The sequence below is a fragment of the Erithacus rubecula genome, assembly GCF_903797595.1.
Source record: "Erithacus rubecula genome assembly, chromosome: 4".
NCBI lineage: Eukaryota > Metazoa > Chordata > Aves > Passeriformes > Muscicapidae > Erithacus > Erithacus rubecula.
Window position 1 is genome coordinate 56,911,371 of NC_136686.1, and position 23,881 is coordinate 56,935,251.

Consider the following 23,881-nt stretch of genomic DNA (forward strand, 5'->3'; position numbering starts at 1 on the left):
CTATTTCCTATACTGGTTCCAGTCCCCACCTTTTCCATCCTAGTTCAGTTTTGCTCTCAGGTCAACTTTTCTGTCTCCTAAGTTTAAGATGCTGGTGATGGTATTGGCCAAACTTTCAGAGAAACATTTTTTTTGTGACATTTTGCACATCTTTAGCATTTTGAGAAGTGGGGTTTTTGATGAATTGATGTCCTCTCACAGAAAGTTTAGACTTTTGATAGAGATCTCTCTCTTGCCCCTTTTTCTCCAACCAGCATATATGACTTCTTACTTTAAAACACTGAGAAACTTTCCAGATCAAAACATCATCAGAAATGGTATCTCCACAAAGCACTTCCACTCCAACAAAGCAGTATAGCTGGATGGAAATATTTTTCATGGGACTTTTTTCAGTGAGTTTTTATTAGTCAGAGAGTGCTCTAAGAGTACTAAGTGAGGACAGAGTCTGCAGAAATATTTAGATACTAAAAATGACAATGTCTCTGTTGAGCATATGTGAACTCTGATTTTTATTTTTTTTTTCTAATGTGTATAAATAGAAAATATAACTTGTCCAAACTTGGAGGAACACTCTCACACTTCAGAGCAGAAGAGTTGATGAAAGCAAAGGACAGTGGAATTTTTTTCATCCAGGGCAACATGTTCTCCTCTAACCTCATCTCAGAAATTAAATGTTTAGACTGAAATTCCTTCTTCCTTAAATAATTAAGTCAGTCTGAGGAAGACACCATGATAAACCAACTCAAGTAATCAAGGGGGTAAAAATTAGCAAGTATTTCAGGAGCTGAAAATAGAAGGAAGTGCTAAGCAGCTCTTGAAGTTGTTACCACCTTTGCCTCTAAAATTTGCAGTGTGATATTGCCTGATCAGTAGGTTGTTCCAAAATACAACCCTCATGCATTTCTTGGGAAGATGTTCTCAGTCCCTCCTACTGGACTGTTTCAAAGCAGTTGAGGCTTCCTGCCTGCATCTGCAGCCTGGGTGGTGTGGGGTGGGGCAGGTGGAGCAGGATCCCTGCCTGTCCCTGTCCCTGTGCAGCAGCAGGGCTGGCACAGGGGCTGCTCTGGGTGGGTCCAGCACAGCCCTGCCCTGGGGACACTCAGTCCCAGTGGCAGCAAGGCCTCCTCAGTGCTCCACTCACCACGTTCTCCTCCCAGAGGAGGGTCTGGTGCATGGAGCAGTGCCTGCTCAGGGTGGATGGCACGGCTGTGCTGTCCCTTGGGTGCCATGGGGCAGCACTGGGGCACTGCCAGAGCCCCCCAGCCTGCCCAGCCCTGGCTGCTCTGTGTCCTTCCTGATGTTTTCCAAAGTCACAGTGAGTCATAGCTTTGGTCCTTGCTTCTGCAGTGCCAGGTATTTGACATCAACTACATCTGACATGAGCCAGTGTAAGGGCACAAACAAAGCCTGGTGGAGGGAAACTTTTTGTTCTTTTGGAAGAGGAATTTAGGACCCCACAGTAAGCCCTAGCCCTTATATAAAATCACAGTCCTATTGCTGGGCTGTGCATTAGCAAACCATCCCTGTTCTCGGTTATTATCACTTGGCATAATGTGTGTTTTCTTTCATTTTGTGGGAATTTGATGTATTTCACTGGTGGGTAGGAAAAAAAAATCATCACTGAGAATGTCGTGATTAATTTTTTTCTCTTGAAGAACTATGGAATTATTCTGAAATGTATGACACGTGTGTAATAACAGCTTTGTGCTCTGTTTTTAAAAAATGTGCTAGAGGCCTTGTGCAGTTTCCCAGAGGCTTAATGAGGGAGCCGTACTGTGTTGGAAATTTTTCAACAATAAAAATGGACCTATTACATGCTTATGTAAAATGAGGGTTGACAATCACACAAATATGTCCAAAGTCAAATACAGGCATTGTGAAATATCACTTCTTTCCCACAGAGAAACTGGTCACCTGTTCACAGTAGGCTTTTGCATTATATCCTATCCAGCAAAGAATAAGATGCTTCCCCACAGGGAAACAAAATGGCAGCAAAGTACTGGCCCAGTGCCCTTCTATCAGTGCTTTTCACTGACTCTTTTGCCAAGTCTTCAAAAATAACACATAGGCATACTTTTCAACATATGTTTTGCCTCTTTGTTGGTTTAAAGGCATAAAAGGAAGAAAAGGTCATGTATTATTCACCACTTCATCATCAAATGCAGAAAAAAATCATTGTTTGCTTATTTGATTTTATTTTACTCTCCCTAATACATCTTTTATTTTTAAAAAAATCTAGAGTTTTTTGCTGTTTTTTTTTACATCTATCAGAAGTAGCCTGTTCTTAAAAATGGAACATATGGCTCTGAACCTGCATCTGAATTCAGGGAAGTGTCTATTGCAAAACACTGAAATTTGGAGTCATGGGAGCAGAAAAGTTGGATTCAGGGCTTATTCAGTGTAGTATTAAATAATCAAAGAAAAGAGAATAATTAAATACAAAATGTTGAAGAATAAATTGAACATGGTAAATGCTGCTCCTCTGCTCAAAGTAAATTAAGCTACTGTCAACATTTTAATGTTTTTTTAAAATATTAAACACTAATTTTAAGCCAAAAGTGTACCACAGAGGAAACACTGACTATGAGGACTTAAGAAAACCATCAGTTTCTCTGTTGAATGTGTATCACCAATGAATGTCCTAGCAATCACCTTGGAGTACCTTGCTTCAATTTCCTGGCCAGTCACTGGCTCATGGTGTCCCCAGCAAAAGAGGGAAATGTAGGGAGGTAGAATGTGATTTAGGACTGGTCAGAGTTTATCAGCAATCCCTGACAAGCACTGCTCTCTCCAAGTTAAGGGAATAGAAAAGATTGAGGTGAAGCAGAATGAGTGTGGTAGCTGAGGTCTGGATGCATCTTCAGTGTAGGAGGCTACAAGTCATGAAACTCTTCTTCAGCAGAGAGAGCTTCTTGTTGTTTTATTGATCTTCATATGGTTGGTGACTGCCCAGCCCTCTGATTTGCTGAGGTCTCTCTGCAGGGCTCTCTGCCTTTGAAGGAGTCAGCAGCTCCCACCTGTTTTGTATCATCTCTGGGCTTGCTCACTATCCCTTCCAGCCCTGTGCCCAAATCGTTTATGAGGATGTGGAAGAGCACAGGATGGAGCCCTAGGGAGCCCCACCAGTGACAGGTCCCCACTCTGATGTCACCCCATCCGCTGTAACCCTTTGTGCCTGACCTATGAGTCAATGATGTGTTTATCCAGCTGTGTGCTGGACATCCTGTCCAGAAGGATCCTGTGAGAGGCAGTACCAAAAGCTCTGCTGAAATCCAAAAAGGTTCTATCAACTGGCTTCCCTTGTGGGTTACCTTGTCAAATGCACCAAAGTAAAAATTTGAAAATTAGTGTGTACAATTGAATAAATATGGCAAGAATTGTCAATTCTAACAAAGAATGCATAGATTCCAATATTGCTTTTAGTTGCTATTTGGATGTTTTCTGCTATTACTTAAGAATCTCTTAAAAATGCATTCCTGAGCTATTTAAATACACACAATGTGTAATGTCTCAGATGCCCATAGAACATCAATGTATAATACTATAACAATGATAACTGTAACTTGGCACTCTATTTAGATCTAGAAAGAACAGTACCATAATCCTGGTTATTTCATTGCTTTAATTTAATGTCTGGACAATTGCTTACAAGCCATATATTCCAGTGCATTATTGTCTAACTCATTGTGCATTTCATGAATACTGTAGTTGATGCTTCTGGCAAAGGCAACTTCCCAAGCACCAACTGAAAGTAAAAGTAGCATAAATATTGGGGGAATTCAGATGATTCACTGGACTGTATGATGGGATCTCATTCAAGAGCAAGAACCTGCTCACAAAACACGTATAGGATCTTAAACATAACATTTACACATATTTTTTTTTTCTCATTTCAGTGACTATTTCGACAAGTACCTTCTTTGATGGCTTACTGGTAACTGGGCTCTACACATCTACCAGTGTTCAGGCTTCCCAGAGTGTTGGTGGTTCCAGTGCTTTTGGATTTGGTAAGTCCAGTGTAATTTACCTTCTGCAACCCAGGGTAATGAGTACTTGATTGTACAGAAGACATCAGTAGCAACACAATTACTGGAACAGGTTAATTTACACTGAGTTATCAATAATACATGGAAGTCAGTGGGAGTCAATGAGATAAGGCTGTGGTTGCTTTTAGGCAGATTTTATTGCTTCTAGTACCACCTTCACCTTTGCTCAGCCCTGATCTTAGTATACTGAATAATATAAATTTTAAGAGAGAAGAGCCTCAACAGATAAATTGTTTTAAACAGCCATTTCCAATTGTGTGACATTTTGTATAAACTGAAGCATTTAGCCTAAAGCCTCTAAGTGTTTCTTGGGCTGAAAACCTGATTTCTTTAAGCTTATGCCAACCTACATTTCCATTCAGTTAATAGCATCTTCCTTAAAACCAGAATGCTAGTCAAGATATTTTATACAACCAAATATTTACCATGCCCAAAAAGCAGAACTGTAGTAAAATGGATACAATCGGCTTTGCAAAATTATGATTTATTCCAGGTTCTGCTGTAGCCTTCAGCAGTAGTAGCTGTGCTAAGGACAAACATTTTTAAAATAGTCCTTTCTAAATTTTTGCAAATAATTGACAGCTATACCTTCTGCAGTTTGTTATTTGGTAGCATTTCTTATGTCCTTACAAATAATTGTGTTTCTTGAGTTGGAGGAACTCAGTGACCCTAACAAGCAATCCATGGTGGAGGTACAAAAACAGGCACCAGTCATGGGGGACACCAACTGCACTGCTCTTGCACTGGCATGTTTAAATGCTAATTTGTCTGCTTGGGCCAAAATTCAGTATTTTCTTCATAATAACCTCTCATGGTGCTTACTTTTGTTATAAAGCATGTAGAACATGAGTGGTCTGGGCATTTGAGTGTCATCCAGCAGGCATACATTGGCTTGTAAATGAAAGAATGTAATGTAAATAGCACATTATTTAAAGCTGTACTGAGGGATAATTTGAGAAGGGCTTTGCTTCTGTGGGTAACACCATGGTTCAACTTCAGACTTTTTGCTCAGCCTTTCAAAGGGAAGAGCATGGCTGGCTCAAGTATTTCATGCTGTGGAAAAGGCACTGAAAAGTTCTGTTTTCTGGAAGAATTTGTTTTGCTGTTACTTCTTTCCCACTGTACTGTTTACAGGATTAATAGAATCAGATGGAGTAAGCAAGACAGAAAGAATTTATCAATGTGGAATTTCTGGGATGATCAAGTCACTGGCAAAATTGCTGTAAAATAAGTGTTTATATCATTGAGAGATCACTGGGCAAAGTATACTGGTCATATTTAATTACAACTAAGTATTTAAGAATAAGAATCAAGCAAAATTTTAAGAATCTAAATACCTCTGTGCATTTTCAAAGAATGTCTGTATTTTTTCCTAAATGTGTGTCTTCATTTGTAGGATAAGGCTGTTCCAGCTGATGTTTTATTAAGACAGATATTAAAGTAACAAGTGATGCATGACAGAAAAAACAATGTGGCCTTCTTTAACTTGCCAAAGGTCCTTCTCTACTCTCTGTGTGTTACTTTGACCATTCTGTCAGGATCTGTTGTAGGATAATCAACAATTAAACTGCTGGCATGTGTGTTCTGTATGCAAAAGAAGCTCCAAGCCTACAGGCTGGAAAAAATGTAAAACCAAAGTGATGCAAAAGCCAAAGTGATGCAAAAACAGTCATGCAGAGTTGGGAGTTACTCCATTTTGCTCATCAGCACAAATTCTCAAATATCATTCCCAGGGAGATCTGATGCTCTGTCTTGAGTGTGCTCCATCTATATTAGATAAAAAGTGCTGCCATCTCTGATTTTTTTATTTAACTTTCTGTGGGTAAATTGTAGGGTCACTTGTGTTACACTATTAGTTTAAAAATATTTTCAATTTTCTGTTTTTCTGTGCTATTTCCTAAGCTTGTATACATACTGGAAAAAGAAAAAAAAATATCTGAATGTTTCATAACAGATGATGCTCTTGTGCTGTGTCTTTGAAGTCACAATAAAAAATAAACAGTGAAGGGAAAATGGCAATGGCTTGCAAAAGCAATGTTATTAAAATGCTCGATCTATGATGTACTGATGGCTCCCAGGAATAAGAGCTACATAAACTTTTCCTATCTCTACTTTGTAGTGAAAGATGAGAAATCTGGCCTCTTCCAAAAAGCATTCAGCATTAAATGATATGCTTTTAAAAATTATTTGGTAGTTTTAAAAAGTAACAGTATTTTTAAATCTACTATTTTCAGTAGAAAAATAGAGCAGTCTCCACAGTATTTAATATGCTGTTTAGTAAAATAGCAGGTGGGACTGACATTGTTTTGCATTCTGAAGAAAACATAAAGCACTTTCTTCAGAAACCCCAGATCCATCTGTTGTGTCATCATTTCCAATCAGCAAAGAAGCAGTTTCTCCTTTGAGGGAAGTGATTGTGATATTCAGGTTTAGCTTGCTGGAAATTATTATGTTTTTAATGTTGAGGACTAGTCAGGTTCAGAGACCTCAATTCAAAGATTTCTGTGGTTTATCATAGATTAGATGGGGGGAGGGCAAAGCTGGGCCTTTAAAACCTGAAGATAGTAATATTCTGAAATTGGGTTGATAGTGGTTGCTTAGGGTGCAGGAAAGAATATTTTTCTCTCCCTTGCAGTATTACCATTGAAATGCTCTTGTCTGTCTCACACAGGAGGTCACACTAGATTATCATAATCTTCCAGACTGCCCAACAATTTGAAGTCTCCCCAATATACATGTATGTTTTTTCTGTGCTGTGAGCTACTGTGTTGTGACTACAATCATCTTTTACCAGTTTAGGGAGTTACTTGATGGAGACACAATCATTGTCAGTTATAACAGTTAACCATGTCAAGAAGCTTTGAAGAAAAAAAGGATAAAATATTTTAATTCTTAGGGTTATGTTTTCTTTCTTCTTCAGTACATATTGTGTAGGCAAAGAAATAGTTCCTGGTTTCCTCTGTGGGATTTCACTGCCATGGAGCACGTTGAAATTTTTATTTGAGAAGCCTTCTAACAATTTCTTGGTGAAAGATGTGTGAGTTTTTTGGTATAAAAGTTAATAGTGATTTTGTCCCAGGCTGAATCAGTTTCTGAGTTCAAATTAAGGTAAAACTAAAATTGTAAAGCTAGAATTAGAACTGGGATCAAATGTAAATGTCTTGAAACTTCACTAAACCAAGCTGGGAAGATCCTTTAGCAAAAAAACTAATCTTTAAAAGTAGCTGTTAAAAAACTTTCTTCTTTTTCTTTCATTAGACCCCCTGATACAACAGATATTCTCATTGCATCATTTCCACTCTCTTTCCTGATCAGTGTGGTGTGTATGGAAATGTTCCCACATCTTTCAGCATCCATGGCTGATGGGCAATCCCACTCTTTGTCCCCTCCTTTCACATGCCACACTGGTAACCCTCAGTTTATTCACACCTGTGTCTGGAGACACAGGACTTCTGTGGGATCTCTTTATCCATCTTTTTCTTTCTTCTGTTTTTTTCTCTGAAGCTTCTTGTTGGTGTTTGGCCTTTTTTTGACTGCTTGGGTCATCTGGCTGTGCTCTGGGATTTATCAGCCCATCAAGGCTAATCTGCCATGCAGTCATCTCAGGGCTCTCACTGCTTGGCTTAGTCCAGATATAAAAGAGGAAAATGGGAGGCAGGAGTCTAATAAAAAAAAAAAATAAAAAAAAAATTAGAAAAAATTAGAAACTACCAGTGTGGTGGTGGGTCTGATGGCAATGATTGCTGGCAAACAAGAGCAAGGATAGATGGTGTGGTGGGTGAGGATAGAGGGTTTGGGTGGGTGAGGATAGAGGGTTTGGGTGGGTTGAACCACTCTGCAGCTTGGCAGAAGCACGAAAATACCACACAGCTCCTCCAAAGCTGTGTGCTCTGGGAGCAGGATATCACTGCTACAATGACAGGAGGAGATTACAGCCTAATCCCTGGGCAGTGATAAGGAGTGCCAGAGCTGAGGACCCCAGTCTGCCTGTTACACAGGACGAGCCTGGTGACAGGCTGGCTGAGCAGGCAGATGTGCAGGGCTGTGCACATCAAAGTGCCTTTCACCTGCCACTCACACTGCACCTCCACACATCCCAGCTCTTCCCAAGGCTTTCTGGCTCCCTGGTAGCTTTTCAGTGATAAATACATGGTAAGTTACATACAAGTTTGGTGTAATTAGTTTTGTACAAGCTACGGTGGGAAACATGAGCCTTTCTAGCTGAACCCCCCAAAACCCTAATTTTAAGCAAAATCATAATGACTGATCTGATGTTGTTTTAACCTTTTAGTAAATGTTAACATTTTAAATAGCAGTTTCATGATAATATTTATATATGCATTAACCTTCCAACCTAAACTGCAAAGGTCCTCTTGCAAGTCCATAGGTTCTATTGCAGCAGAGACTCCAAGCTCTGATTACACTGGAAAGTGTTGCCATAGGCCTAATTGGATTACAGAAATTCTTTGTTTATATTCTGTGTAGGTTTACACAACTTGTAATTTGCAATCTTTTAAAACAGATAACTCCATTCTACTGGAAGGTCATAAACTCCTCATGAAATTTAGGTTTTGTTTAACTGTGTGGGCTACTTTATAAGAAACTAGGAGGGTGATGTTATCTGGAAACATTTTAGTGCCTGAACTTGCATCTTCTAGAAAGCAAAAAATAGAAGATGGAAGATGATATTGAAGTATTTTTTCTTTTGCAATTCTTTGTTTGTATACCATGAGGATGATCATACATATTTTAAGTAATACATTGACTCTGAGATCTAAAAAAATGAATAGTTACAAATATTTGAAATATGGTGAATAATACATTTCTCAGAGGAAATCCTGGAAAGAGCAGATTCAATATAATGACATTTAAATTATCTTATACCCTTTGCTTTTTACTATTCTGTTGCCTTTTGACAGAATTAAAGCAGCCCTCACATAATTCTTCACTGGCTATTTTGGTTACAAGTGTGATTGCATAGCCAACCAAAACTCCTCTCAGTTTATAGGGAAAGGATCATTTTGATCTGGTTCTGCATGGGTTGGGAGCTGGGGAAAAGGAAAGGAGTGGTTTCCAGCTCCTGTATCCCCTTTGGCTCTTAGGGCAGAGCTGCTGTAGGTGATGCATCTGATGCTGGTTTCACCTCCAGAGGAGGAGCATGGAGGGTGCCTGGGTGCTGAGGGACATCCCCAGTGCCATCCCAAGGGGTTCCACGGACAGTGCACCCCAACTCTGCCAGCACATGGTCTGGGAGCTGATCCTGGATGGGGTTTGTGGTTTTGAGCTGTCACAGGCTTGGTTTTGGCATCAGTTCACGCTCAAACACTGATGCTTCTGGGACAATGTTTTGCTTTCAGATTTTGACATAACAAGGAAAATATCCCCCACTAACACTGTGAGATGGGAAAAGGCCAACTGTTGCATTTTCTTGTTAGGTGAGCCTATAAAATTGATCCCCCCTGCTCAGTCTGCCTTTCTGTGCTTGCTCACAGCTCTAAAAAGTAAGGAATAGTCAGTAAATGGCAGCTCTTAAAAAAAGTTTTCAGCTATGTATATGCTACTGATCTTGAAGTGCAGTTTTGTAACTTACAGAAATTGCTGCAGATCCCTGGTTTATTTTGTGACAAGCCAAATGGGCTCCAGGACCCTCCCTTCACACCAGAGATATTTGCCAGAAACCAAACAGATGGTAAACTAGGAAGAAATGACCCTCGGCATTCTCATTAGAACAGTTGGGGAAATTTTAATAGGCCCCCGTTTGCCTTGTGCTGTATCTAATACCCTTTGAACTGCCACTTTTTTTTTTCTTTTTTTTTTTTTTTTGTTACAAGTCAACTACTGCCATGTATATTTTAATAGGGATTATCAAATACAATTTGCCCAGAAGATGTAACAGCCCTCCGCTGCTAATTAGCAAAGTTTAAATAGTCACTGAGTTCTGGAATAATTGGAAAGAAACAGTGATTTTTCTGCCAATGTATAATTACCAATTAACAGGAAGATAAAATATCTGTATAGCAGTCATATCTTGAGGAATTTGTTAACAGTCAATTAAATAGTCAGTTGATGCCAAACTGACATTGGTCAAGAAAGTTTACATTTGAGTTTTAAGATACTTCCACCTACAAATGATATGTAAGGAAACCATAATGATGGCAAAACTTTGAAAGTCTCCTTGTCATGATGTTTAATTACTACTTAATTGTCTTCATGGCCAAAAGTTGACCATTTCTACAAGTGGCTGGCTGTTATATGTGCCTTGTGGAAAGGGCTTTAGCTTTATTAATACAACATATATTCATTATCTTGGCATAGGCAGTAATTACCTGGCAAGGAACTGTCCCCAAGTATTTTAACTGCTGAGGAAGAAAAGTCCCCCCATGTAATTGGATAAGGCAGACCCCAATGCCCCAAGGTTGGAGGAACAAGCTAACTGGAGAGGAAACCTACACAGAAAATACTTAAAGTGGCCTTGTTTTAATCTAGATTCACCCAATCACCTGGGTGAAGATGACTGAAGATATTCATCCTGAATATCTTCATCCTTTTCTGCAACTGCTGCTGGACTTGTCAGGTTTGTCTAACTCCAGCCATGGAAGCAGCAGCAGCTTTTGGACATCAAAATCCAATTGCGCCTAATCTGCTGAGAAACTCTGAGTTGGTCCACAATTTATTTCAAATATCTTTGTAGCATTTAGAAGATGACATTAAAATACTTCAAGCTTTTAACCTTTTAAATATACCTGTGACTCCTGCTGTCATTGGTGTGGTGAGGGCTGAAAAGGAGAATGAGCCTCCTGAGAGGTGTGGCACGTGTGACATTGCCTGTGAGTGAGCTCTGAGTAGTGGGTGCAGGTGAGTGGTTAATTCTACAGGCAACACTTCAGGCTTTGCAGATGAGCTCGGGGTGATGACTGCACTGGAGACACTGAAGAGCATTTTTCATGTGCCAGTGCTTGTAAAGGAGCCCTTGGAGTTTTAAAACTAGAAGATGCCTTTAGAAATACTTTTACACAGCCAAAACCAGAGTGCTAATTGAAGTATTGGGGCCAATTTTGGTCCAATTTAGCAGGTTACATTTATTCAGTAGTGATGTTTTTTTTCAGGTCTTATATAAATTCTTTTTTTTTCCCCCCAGGTGACCAAAAAATGGTATGGGGAAAAGCTAGGGAATAATTTAATTTTAATGTGAATTTTTCAATTGCATCCTAATTTTTTATAAAATACATGTAGCAAAAAAACTGATCCAAAAGTCTGTGATTTGATCAGTGTTTTTGCTATACCTCATACCTCTGAGAATACTCCTGATTCCAATAAGGTAAGGATTTAATTCAAAATATATTAAGATGTTAAATATTCATTGTGACAGATTGGTGATTTTTATTTATACTAATGTTTATTGAAAGTAATTTGAAACACTTTTTTAACTGTGCAAATTGTAGCTCCTTTTAATAATGGAAAATAATATATAAATAGGCACACCCCCCCCATATGTAGACATATGCATTTATTCCTCTCTCTCCTTTTTTCATCCTCATTTCAAGTATCACCTTCAACCAGTGCTCTTTGAGTGCTGTTAACAAACCTATTCCAAATTTTCATATTTTGTACAAAAGCTGATGCCCACTGGAGAGGGATCTGGGGGTGCTGGTCCACAGTCAGCTGAGCATGATGAGTGTGTGCCTGGGTGGCCAAGAAGGCCAGTGGCATCCTGGCTTGTATCAGCAGTAGTGTGGCCAGCAGGACCAGGGCAGTGATTGTCCTGCTGCTCCCAGCAATGGTGAGACCACACCTCAAATCCCATGCTCAGTTTTGAGCCCCTCACTACCAGGAGAACATTGAGGTGCTGGAGTGAGTCCAGGGAAGGGCAATGGAGCTGGGGAAGGGTCTGGAGCACAGGTCTGATGAGGAGCTGGAGGTGTTCAGCCTGGAGAAAAGGAGGCTCAAGGTGACCTTGTCACACTCCACAGCTGCCTGACAGGAGGATGGGGTGAGTGGGAGCCAAACTCTTCTCCCAGGCAACAACTGACAGGAAAAGGAGAAATGGCTTCAAGTTGCACCAGGGGATGTTTAGATTGGCTATTAGGAACAATTTCTTCACTGAAAGGGTGGCTAAGTGTTGAAAAAGTCTCCCCAGGGAAGTGGTGGAGTTACTGTCCCTGGAAGTGTTCAAAAAATTATTAGATGTGTCACTTTGTGATATGGTTTAGTGAGCTTATTAGCATTTGGTTAAAAGTTGGAATTTATTTTGAGACGTTTTCTAACCTTAATGATTTCATGATTCTAAATCTTGCCTTAAAATCCATCTTCTCTGCTTTTTTAATGGGTATATCACTCTTGTTTGCCGTTGATTAGAGAAATGTCAATGTATGACTCAGTTCTCTTTTATAACTGTTTTATTTTCTTAGCAATAACATTTGTCCTATTTGTTCACCAACTAGACTGTGATCTCTCAAGCAAGGACTTTCTTCTTTATTATTCTGTACAGACATGCTGGCACAATACAACCTTACCTTTACTGTTCATTACTGTTATTATAATACAGATAATAGTGCAGAAAAGTCAAGGAAAAACGAATTAAGCCTTCATTGATTGCAATAACAATAACAAAATAACTTTCCAAAAGATGCTGTCATTGTGTTTTGAGAGCTACATTCAGCAAGACTGACAGGCTGGAGTTGCATGGTTACTTGTAGTAACAGAAGGATATCTTTGATAAAATAGGGGAAAAGGCCATCATCTAGAAATTTAGGGCCATCTTAGAATTCTGTCCTCTGTGTGTGTGAATGCCTCAAGAATAGCTCAAGCAGTGGTTCCCATGGCTGCAGGAACTTCTCACTGCCAGTGCCTGCCTGCATCTCTTCTTGTCCAGAGCCTGGTTCTTGATGCCTCACTGTCATGTGCTGTGCTGTGACAGTCAGTCAGAGCCCCTTCTCCTCACTTCCTGGTTTTGCCAGGCCTGTTATTTTCCTTGCATTTTGTGTTTGTCAGGATGTGATAGCACATTCAAGCAGAACTCACTGAGCTCTTGGACTTCATCAATTACGATGCATTGAAGCCTCTTGCAAATGTGAAGCGGTATTGGAAATTGTTTTTGTCACAATTTTGAAGACAAGTTTGTAAACTAATTTCTGGCATATTATGACAAACAAATGTCATCAGACTGCTTCCCCCATATCTGCCAATTTGCCACATTTTGAAGTAGAGTTGATTATAAGTGGTGAAAAATCAGGCTTACAGGAAAATGGAGCCCTCTGTTAAATCCTGATCATCACCTGTCCCTCCAGCTGAATTCACTGTTTGCTTGTCTCTTGTCAGTGTTGTGACTGATAATAATTTGTGTGTTTTCAGAGATGGTTCACAAGAAAAATCTGCTCCAAATCTGTTAAAAGGAATATCTCAATTTTCAAGAATACACCAGTGAAAGGTGACTGCTGTTTGTAGGGAGTGGTTGGTGGGGTTGCATCTTTATGGAGCTTGAGAAGGAGATTCCCAGGCTCATGCTGGCAGTGGGAGCAGGGCCAGCTCCTGCTCTCTTGGGGCACAGGAGGGAAGGGCAGAGTCCCCCCATGCTGCTCCAGCTCAGCTACTGCTGGCACTGTTGGCAGGTGGAGAGAAGGGATTCTGCCTTTGCATGGGCAAGGCCATTCTGACAGCTCAAGGGGTATTTGCTGATCACTGAGCTCAGAAAATGTGGGGTTGGTTTGAAGTGAAATTTGTAAAGTATCAAAAATGCATTTGCTTGTAATTGAGCATCACCTCACAGGAGCCTGTCAGTCCAGTCATTCTTGCTTTAAAATCCCCACAAGGAAAAATTGCAGACTTTCACATGGAGCCCTTGCTCTTAGGAGTAGGGTTGTTCTGCAGTTCTGCTCTGCTGGATTTTATCACTGAATGAAGTCCATAATTCCAGGATGGTCATGTCAGTCTGGGTGTGGCTTTGCACATGACTTTTCAAAGTTCTTGAAAGAGAGGAAGAAAAAAGATGATTTTTAATTTCTATAACAAAATTTGTGTATTGATACTTTAATAGTTCATCTGCTGTTTGAGTTTCATTGTTTATAGTGATATATTAGACATAGTGTCATTTGAACACTGACATTTTCATCTGAAAAGAAAGAAAATATGTCTTTTAGGCAAAACTATAACTTCAAAATATTAAGAAAGCCTTAAGAAACGACTTATTTAAATTTACCAAATGAGTCAATCTACTGTAGTGCAATTATTAAAACTGGTGCAGTTTGTAACCAGAGTAGCTGTATCTTCATAAGGCTTAGCTTGAGATGTTTGAGTGCTTGAAGGAAAATAACCTTTAGAAGAAATCCAGTACATGCACAAGTAGTCAATGCAGGAAAGTAAATATACCTTGCAGTTGTGTGAGAAGTTTGGATTTTTTTTCCAGATAGTATCAAATTAAATAGCTGAATGTTGAAAGATCTTGTGGTGTTTTGGGAAGATGTGATGTTGTACAAAAACACTTTCACTGATCTCTAGTTTATTTAACTAAAACTATTTAAATAATTACTTGACAAGGCTATTCTGGCAGCATTACAGCAGTGATGAAACATTTTACATAGCAGTTTATTAATAAAGTCAATATTTTTCTTCTCTATCACTTTGACATTTGCTATATGTCTGTTTCTGGATAAACTAGTGACACAAATATTTTGTGACACTGGAGTCATACTCCAGTCATATGCCATCATAGTCACCTTGACAGTTTCTGACATGCTGAAAGGATGATGTAATTATTAGAAGGCTGAATCAACAAATGCTGACAGCATCAGCTCTTAAGATGAAGAATATGAGCATTTAAAAAGTCTAGATTAAAGAAAAAAATGATTAAGAGCCATTTCATCATGCAAGTCTTAATTTTTAGAAGGATTAAGTTTAAATTTTTGATTTTTATATGAATAGTGAATTTCCTGAAATATACCATCTTCTTGCTTAGCACATGTATACATTAAGCTTATCATTTTCTCCCTGTAACTGTAATTTTGCTATTTTTAGATTCCATAATGAAGGTCTTTGTAGAGATTTCTCCTTGTTATCTACCGATTTAAATTTATCACTGAATATGTAATAACTAATATCAGAGGCAGTAGTGACCAGCCAGTAGTCATAATTCACTCAAACAGGCAGCTTTGTGATAACCTTTGCTTAAGGAGGGCAAAGATGTAATGAACTCTTTAAGAAAACCTTCAGTCATAATCTGCCAAGAGCTCAGCTAAATAAACTGGAATGTGCTTTAGCTGTGATTTTCCCTGAGACTATCAAAGAGATGTGTGCTAGCTTCTGATGAAAGTTTGGGTAATGATTTAGCATGAGTATGGAATTCAGATTTATTCTGAAGAATTTATCAGATATATATGATAATCTAAAGGACTTTTGCTTAGCATGGGACAAATAAATGTTTATTTGTTCTCCACTTAAATATATTGAGCAGGATATGTAAAAATCTGTAACATAGTCTATCCTGGAAACATTTATGAGAAATTTAGGTACTGATTTTTTTTGTTTTGTTTTAAAACCAGAAAAGTTTAAGGTTTTCTTCTGTGCTTTACTTTCGTTGGATCTCCTCAGCCTGTTTCTGAGCATCCTTGCATCAGGGATTTCATTTTTGCTGTGTATGGCTTGGGGACCTCGGTTGTCTGGCTCAGGCATTCACACACAGCCATGCCTTCAGGTGCCCTGTTTTCCAAGGGCTGAAATGCAAAGTACTTCTGGAGATGCAATTTTCTGATGCTTCAGAGTTCATCCAGAGGAGTTTTGAAAGACATCTGTCATATCCAGTTATGGCAGAGTGTTGTGGTGAGCATTTTACACAAAAAAAACCCCTCTAGATTCAAGGAACTCTTAGGGGTGGGACAGACAGGCTCATGGAGACTGAGGGACTTTGTAAATGAGAATATTTCACTACACAGGGTTTTGATTTAATAGTAGATGAAAGCAGAGGGCTTCCATCTGGTAAATCAATGATCATGGAGTCATCATAGAATGGTCTGGTTTGGAATGGACCCTAAAGATCCAACTGCTCCTGCCATGGGCAGGGACAGCTTCCACTAGACCTGATTGCTCAAATCCCCATCCAGCCTGGCCATGGACATTCCCAGGGGTTGGGCAACCTGTTCCAGTGTCTCACCACTCTCACAGCAAAGAATTTCTTCCTAATGTCTAAACTAAACCTACTCTAAGTTTCAGGCCACTCATCTTTGTCTTGTCACTACATGCTCTTGTAAATATTTTTTCTCCATCTTTCTTACAGGCTCCCTTCAGGTATTGGAAGGCTCCCATAAGAGCTCCCTGGAGCCTTTTCTCTTCTCTAGGCTGAACAGCACCAATTCTTTCAGCATGACTTCATAGGAGAAGTGCTCCAACCCTCTGACTATTATCTGTGTCCCTCCTCTGGACTTGCTGCAGCAGGTCCCTGTCCCCAGAGCTGGGTCAGCACTGCAGGTGGCCTCTCAGCAGAGCAGAGGGGCACAATCCCCTCCCTCCCCTGCTGCCCACACTGCTGGGGTGGCAGCCCAGGACATGTTTGCTTTTCTGGGCTGCAAGTGCACATTATTGGGTCATGTCCAGCTTTTCTCCCTTCAGCCCCCCCAAGTGCTTCTTGGCAGGGCTGCTCTCCATCTGTTCATCCCCCAGCCTGTGCTGATGCTGGGGATTGATTAATTACTTAGTTAATATCCAAAGCATAAACTTACAAATCAGTCAGAAGGAATGGACTGTGGTGCTTGTGCTTTAAGTGAAATTCTGTTAAAACTCTGGGTAAGAGTCCTTCCTGCCCCTTCCTTCCCCACAGAGGAGGTAAGGTCAGCCTGCAGCTGGTTAATTTTCTCTGGCTGATGAGACGTGGAGATTTAATGTCCTAAGGTAGACACATGTCCCATGGCAGGGCTGACCAAGACTCCTCACTCATGCACAGGCACGTCTGCATTGTCTGCACTTGGGGCTGAGTCCCACCCTGGCTGTTCTCAGGCTATTGTCTGGCCTTGGTAACAAACAGCTCCATAGTTCAGCTTTGGGAATAGCTACAGTGCACTGCAGCTACAGAATTCTTTAAACACAGCTTTGAAATTACATGGAGAACTTTTTCTTTTTTAATTTAGTAAGTGAATTTATTTAAGTGAAATTGTATTTAATGTCACCCTATTGGCACAGGGTGAGAAAAATGAGGAAAGGTTACTGTTAACACAATCTGGTTTTATGCTGGCTATGGAATTTGTGCTGTTGCAAGCCCTCTGAAGTACTTTCTAAAAAGCTGGTGTAGAAGTGTCTAGCCAGGACAAGTGGCTTTTCATGCATTGTTTTATTGACTCACATTTGATGGTTTCTCACATGTATTTAAAGGCTGAATTCCAGTCTCTAGGGAATGACTCAGAAAGCATTTTATTTTGAACTGAATTAATTTACAATTTCCAACAGAGGCATCTCTTACCAGTTATGAGAGGGTCTTGGTTCTTCAGCACTACCAATTGTAATCTTGTAGCATGCTTTATTTTGAGTGCTTGCACTAGGTCTTTTATTATAAATAAAATATAAATATCTTCAAAAGCAATGCCAATAATTTTCAAAATCCCACCCAAATATGATAGCATGTTTACAACTTGCTCAGCAGTGCTGGCTTTCATGAGCCATAGTCTAATAAAATTAAGCAAAGATCCTGTTTTATGTTTATTTTCATTGTCTTTTTAATTGAAAAAACTTTCTCCTTGTTTACTAGTAAAGGAAAATGTATCATATTCCTACTACTTTGTTTGTCACAACAACCCCCCTCAAAAAAAAAAACCCCAAAAAAACCCCCCAAAAAACCATCTTGAAGACAAGTACTTGCACCAGAGAAAAAAGACATGAACTCTGGAGTGGTTACAAATGGGATATAGTCAAGTGGATATTTTCAGTGGAAATAATAGCAGGCATGGTTTTATGGTTACATAAACCACATGAACAAGAAACCTTGCCTATGTGAATAATAATTATTATTAATATATTGAATTATATTATTGTTACTAAATTCAAACTGAATTCATTAAACTTACTAATAATTCTAAACATGAAGGAACTTGCACTTTAAATCCCCATCCATCTTATTTGCAGTTTGTTTCTTGAAGTGTTTGGTTTTTTTTTTTAAAGCAGTTCTACAGCTTTCATAACAACAAAGTGAGAAGCTGTCAATCTAATTAGAGCAGGCATTCAAGAAATAGTAGGAAGATATAAGTAGTTTAAAAATTATTCTAATACAAGGGGAAATGGCTTAGACTCTTCTTAAGAAGATTCTGTATTTTTGTGCCCTGAAGACAAATAATAAATCTGAAGGGTTTCAGGAAACCAGTGCAATTAAATGACCTTTTATGATAAACAGAAGGAGTTTGGAAAACAATGTATGGCCATAGCACAGCTACATTGCTATTCAGGCACTGCTTTATCACAAGAAAGGTACTTGCAGCTGGAGTTATTTAAACAAGGCAGGCAGCATTAAGCTGAACCACTGTTAGTGACTTTGTGGCTGAAGCCATGCTTCCTACCCACATAAAGTGCAAGAGAAACGGTAAATATTCTTTTTATATCCAGGTAATTCTTATTTTTGACAGCATGATCTAAATGCTGCCTTTTTGTATATGAACCTTGGTACAAGTCTGCTTAACCATGGCATTTTCAGTGTAATTTGAGCTTTGCTTTGGAAAAAACAAATGAGTGATCAGTTTTTAAAAGTAGATTTCTGACATTAACAGAAAACCTGGAAACAGGGCTGCTTGTAGGGAGATAAAATTTTCTATTTTTTAAGAGAAGGCAAGTTATTAAGATAACCTCAGGGCTCAATTAAAGCATGGTCACAATTTAAGCATGATGTTGGTTTCAGCAGGCCCTGCAGTTTGGGGTGGTTTGGCCATTTAGGTACATGATCCCTGTGGTGCCAGGGAATCATCCCCAGGAGGGAACTTTTCAATTTGGCTCTGGTCCCTGGTGCTGCAGGAGCTGTGACAGTGATGCTGTAGCCTGAATGTGTGTGGATTTAAGCTCCATTTTAAAGCTGGTTATAGTCGTTTATCTCATAAATTCCTCTTGCAAAATTGTTACAATGCTTCATTTGCCTAGTGATTAAAAAGGATCTAAATTAGAGTGAATTTATTCAAGTCCAGTTTCAACCCTTTGTTCTTATACCATGGTTGTCTCTTGGCTTAAACAGCTCCTTTACAGCCCTGTGATATTTAGTGATAGCAGTCATCCTCTCTCTAAACAAGCCCTTTCTGTCTCTTTTTGTGACATATTTTACATTCTTCTCATCATCCTAGTAGTCCTTCTCTGCAGCTGCTCCAGCCTAAGTTAATCTTTTTTGAACACAGGCGTTCATAATTACACACAATAATTGAAGTGATGTCTTAGCAGTCCTTTACCAGCACCATACTAATACTTCCCCCATCGTTACTAGAGATAATTGAGCTGATGAATTCTAGGGCAGTGTTTGTCTTTTTTCACACTGGTAGCTTATTGTCAAACAGTGATTGACTAATGTGAACTGAGCTTTCTCCTCCTCAGTAATTTCTAGCTTAAAACTGAAAGTATTCTTGTTATTATCTAAAGTGCATGACCTTACATGTTCTACAAGAAGTAAAGAATTCACTTTGTGTACTTCTTTTCCCAGTCATTAATCATACTCTGTTTAAAAAATGTGCCTCATTTATAATTTTAATGCTTCTCCTTTGAACTTCCAGGAGCTGTTTCTTGTTGTGTCTTTAGCATTTTATCTAAAAGTCCTTTATTAGGGGATATTTTCTTTACATTAGGGTAATGTATCTACTGAAATCAAATCACTTTTAAAATTCGAGAAATAATTTATAACCAATAGATACTGAACACTGATGTAAGGAATAATTTTTATATCTAAGAAGAAGATATAAGGCAGATTAGCATTTTTTTCCCAGACTTTGGCAATCTTCAACTTTCTTCTAAAATTGTGAACCCCAGCAATATCTGTTCTTGTACCCTCAGTTCATGGAATCATAGAATGGTTTGGATTGGAAGCAGCCTTAAAGATCAGCTGGTTCCAAAGCCCTGCCATGGGGTTTTTTTCCCCTCCTTCCACTAGACAAGGTTGTTCAAAGCCCACCCATGGCCTTGAACACTTGGAGGGATGGGGCAGCCACAGTTTCTCTGGACAACCTGGTTTAGGTCCTCACCACCCTCACAGCAAAGAATTTCATCCTAATATCTGATCTAAACCTACTCTCTTGCTGTTTGATACCATTCCCCCTTTTCCCATCCCTGCATGCCCTTGTGAAAAAATTCCTCTCCATCTCTTTGTAGGCCCCTCTAAGGTTTTGGAATGCCACTTTAAGGTCTCCCTGGAGCCTCTTCTCCAGGCTGAACAATCCTAATTGTGTTTCATGCCTCTAATTAATCATTTTTGTGGCACTCCTCTGGACTCACTCCAGCAGGTCCACGTTCTTGCTTTGATGTGAGCCCCAGATCTGGGTGCAGCACTGCAGCTGGGGTCTCAGCAGGGGCAGAACCCCTCCCTTGATGTGCTGCCCATTCCTTTTGATGCAGCCCAGGTACATTTGCCTTTCTGGGCTGCAGCTGCTCGTTGCTGGGTCATGTTCAGCATCTCACCCAGCAGCAACCCCAGGGCTGCTCTCAATCCACTCTGCCCAGCCTGTGTTTGTCCTTGGAATTGTTCCAGTGCAGGTGCAGGACCTTGCACTTGGTCTTGTTGACCTTCATGAGCAGCTTCATCCTCCAGTTTCCTTAGGCTCCTGGATGCATTTCACCACGTCCCACAGACTTGTGCACTTTCAGGTTCCCTGGAGGGTCTCTACCCTGACTTTCTCCTGCAGCAGGGGGTTCTTTGTTCTGCCCCTCCCTGGCTTTACCTTCTGACACTTGGGCTGTGTGGCTGGAGCCCTTGCTAGTGAAGACCAGGGCTGAGGCACCAGGTGTGGCCTTGGGTGAAGCCTCTTTTTCTTACAAATTTCCTTGTTCCTACAATAGGGCGGATAGGGGATGAGGAAGGGATTGTTTTGATGTTTTTAATGTTGGCTCAATTTACCAAATAGTCTGTTCACCATGTTCCATGTAACTAACCTGACTCACAATTTGTTGCCACCTGGCCAATGTTTATATCATCAAAAACTGTCACAGTTGGTGATTTCAGATCTTCCAGATTTCTGATGAAAATTCTGACTAACATTTCATGCCAATACTCATGAAGGCGCTATTTAGTGATGATTTATAAGGAACAGCTTGCCTAAGTGATTCAAGCACTTTATGCCTTATATTTTGTTATTGTTTAGGACCACTTTTGAATACAGGGATATTGCATTTTTCATTGAAGTGCTTTAGGAAAGACTAAAAATGGTATTCTGAAACTATATTAAAATTGAAGATTAAAATTAAAGTTTCAGAATATTCTGGATACAAAAGTATTCTTTCAGTGAAAACAGATTATATTATTTTTCTGCTCTGCTAATTAACAATGGAGAAGAATAGTTATTATCTGAAATTCCGTCAGTTAAACAAGAATTCACTTGATTAATACATGCAGAATAATACATGTTAGTCAAATACTGTTTTCCTCTGAGATCCCATTAAAAACTTGATCAAAGTTTAATTGCAACATAGGCCAATTATGTTCAGATGACACTGAAAGCAAGCCCTTCAAATAATGGGGATGACACAAAGAGAATCAACAATTGTCATGAGCCAAACTGGAATTCTGCAGATTTCAGCCAAATGGATGAACAACATAGGGGAAGGTGCTCTCTTGGTGACAGCACATTGTAATGAAATGACATTTTTCATTCTTTGTGGGTTGTTTTATTTCCAGAAGTTCCATAAGGATTTGAAAGGTTTGTACAGAAACTCTTGGATTTTGTGAGCATATCATTGTGAGAAAATCAATGACAGAAAATACTATGACCAATATATGCTGTGTTTTGTGAACCCTGGGGGTTTGCCTTGGAATCAGCAGTTTGATATTTACTTAGCTCCACTTCTTCTCAAGAGGGCAGGTGAAGATAGCTCTGTTCTGCTATCCTGTCATAAGGACTGTAATTTGAGAGCTACTTGAGGAAAGAGATGGAAGGGATTGGTTGCAGAGAAAATCTGAACAGGGATGTTTGAGGTCTACACACAGTGTGGAAAGAATGGGATGGTGGAGAGGTTGAGGGGAAGGATCTTTGCTAAAGCAATGGGAGTGAGGGAGAAATAAGCATGAGACCAGAGTAATTGCCTGTTCAAATGAAGCTGTTTAAATCAAAATGTGAGAAATTAGCCCAAGAACTGAGATGTTGAGTTTGGTTTGAGTTTTTACAAAGAGTGTAAAGAGTTTGTAAGTCAGCCTTCAATTCACAGTCAACACTCCTGGAATGTACTGCAATAAGTGGCATAGCTGCATTTTATAATTGAATGCAACACAATCCATTGGTGGCCCTTCAGAAAGGAGAGAAGAATAGGATGTTCTTCCTTTGTGTAGTTATGAGGAAGAGCTGCATAACCATGCCATTAGAGCTCAGTGGAGCTCCATGGGAAAAGCAGAAGCCTCAAAGCTTGGACCCTCTGACCAAAGAAAGGCTTTTCTTCAGGAAATATCCTCTGGACAGAAGTCTCAGAAGCTCTAAAATAAGTTTTTCTATGATATACTGGATTTTAAGATGTATTTTATACACAAAAAATAAGTACTGATGGAACAACAGGAGCTCCAGGAAGGAAGCTGTGATCAAACTGGTGTATTCTCTAGCAGAGATCCAATTCTGACAGGATAAAGATATCTGATACTGAACTAACTGATTCATTTTTCCTGTAAGGTGACCTATACTGATGTGGAGCACACTTACATCTACAACCACACTTGTACAGATGTAGTCATTTAGCTGCTACTTTCTTGTCCAAATGCTCTGAGACATTTTAGGCTCAGCTTTGAATATAGCCATACATTCAATTTTTATGAATAAAACGTCACATTAAAACGATCCCCTTCAGCAGCAAAGATTTGTCTTGAAGGTTATTTTCAAACTTTCTCTACTAATATAGCATCTTTTGTTATCTTCAGGATTTCAAAGCACACCAGAGAGCACCAAAACCAACCTGCCTCACCCACTACTGTTCAGAGATCTATTATGGCCTCTGTCCAATTCAGCCTTTTTGTTAATACAGTAAATCTTACTTTTTTCCCCACTTTAAAAGTAAACCTTATTGAGGTAGCTATCCCTAATGGAATGTTTCTCCTGAAGTAATCTACACATTACATGTCTTTGAAAATTGCCATTTGCACAGTGAGTAGAATTAGTTATAAAAAGGTTTAGAATTCTGAATGCCACATCTGCAGTGAATATTGGGAATTTGTTTCAGCTCACAGGCTGTTATCTCTATCAAGAGTCCTTTTTTGATAGTACAATAAAAGGTGCCTAATAAAAATGCTTATTTCCTTCATTTCTTGGAGTATATTATAGGGCTGACTATGGGGATCACAATCATTTTGGTGCATATATTAAGTTTTTGCTCTCTGTAATCCTTATGATCAAGGAATTCTTGAAAACTGACTGGGACTTAAGCTCTAGGTAGCTTTCTGTGGAGCCCATCAGAAGCACCCATCTGTCCATGATGTTTATAAAAGGACTGTAAATCATTTGCTGTGTGAGGACTGGCTCATTATGCATCCAAAGTTCAAGTGGTCTGGACTCTTCCCGTGGGAGTTATTAGGGGCTCAAGTGTTTACTTAGTCTTTATATAAGTTTTACAATTTTTTAAATTCCTATCAGTAGCTGATGTAAACTGAAATTAGCTGAAAGCTAATTTGGAGCTGCTCACAGGAGTCTAATTATTCAGAAAAGTGA

At 39.4% G+C, this 23,881-nt stretch overlaps 1 protein-coding gene across 1 annotated transcript in view; it reads left to right on the plus strand.

The window, feature by feature from the left end:
* The window catches only part of RELN (reelin), a 270,757-nt gene that overhangs the window by 40,354 nt on the left and 206,522 nt on the right, over positions 1-23,881 (plus strand). Inside the window, exon 2 of the mRNA XM_079303527.1 lies at positions 3,897-4,007. Within this exon, the coding sequence (XP_079159653.1) occupies positions 3,897-4,007 (111 nt within the window). The remainder of the gene's footprint in view (positions 1-3,896; positions 4,008-23,881) is intronic.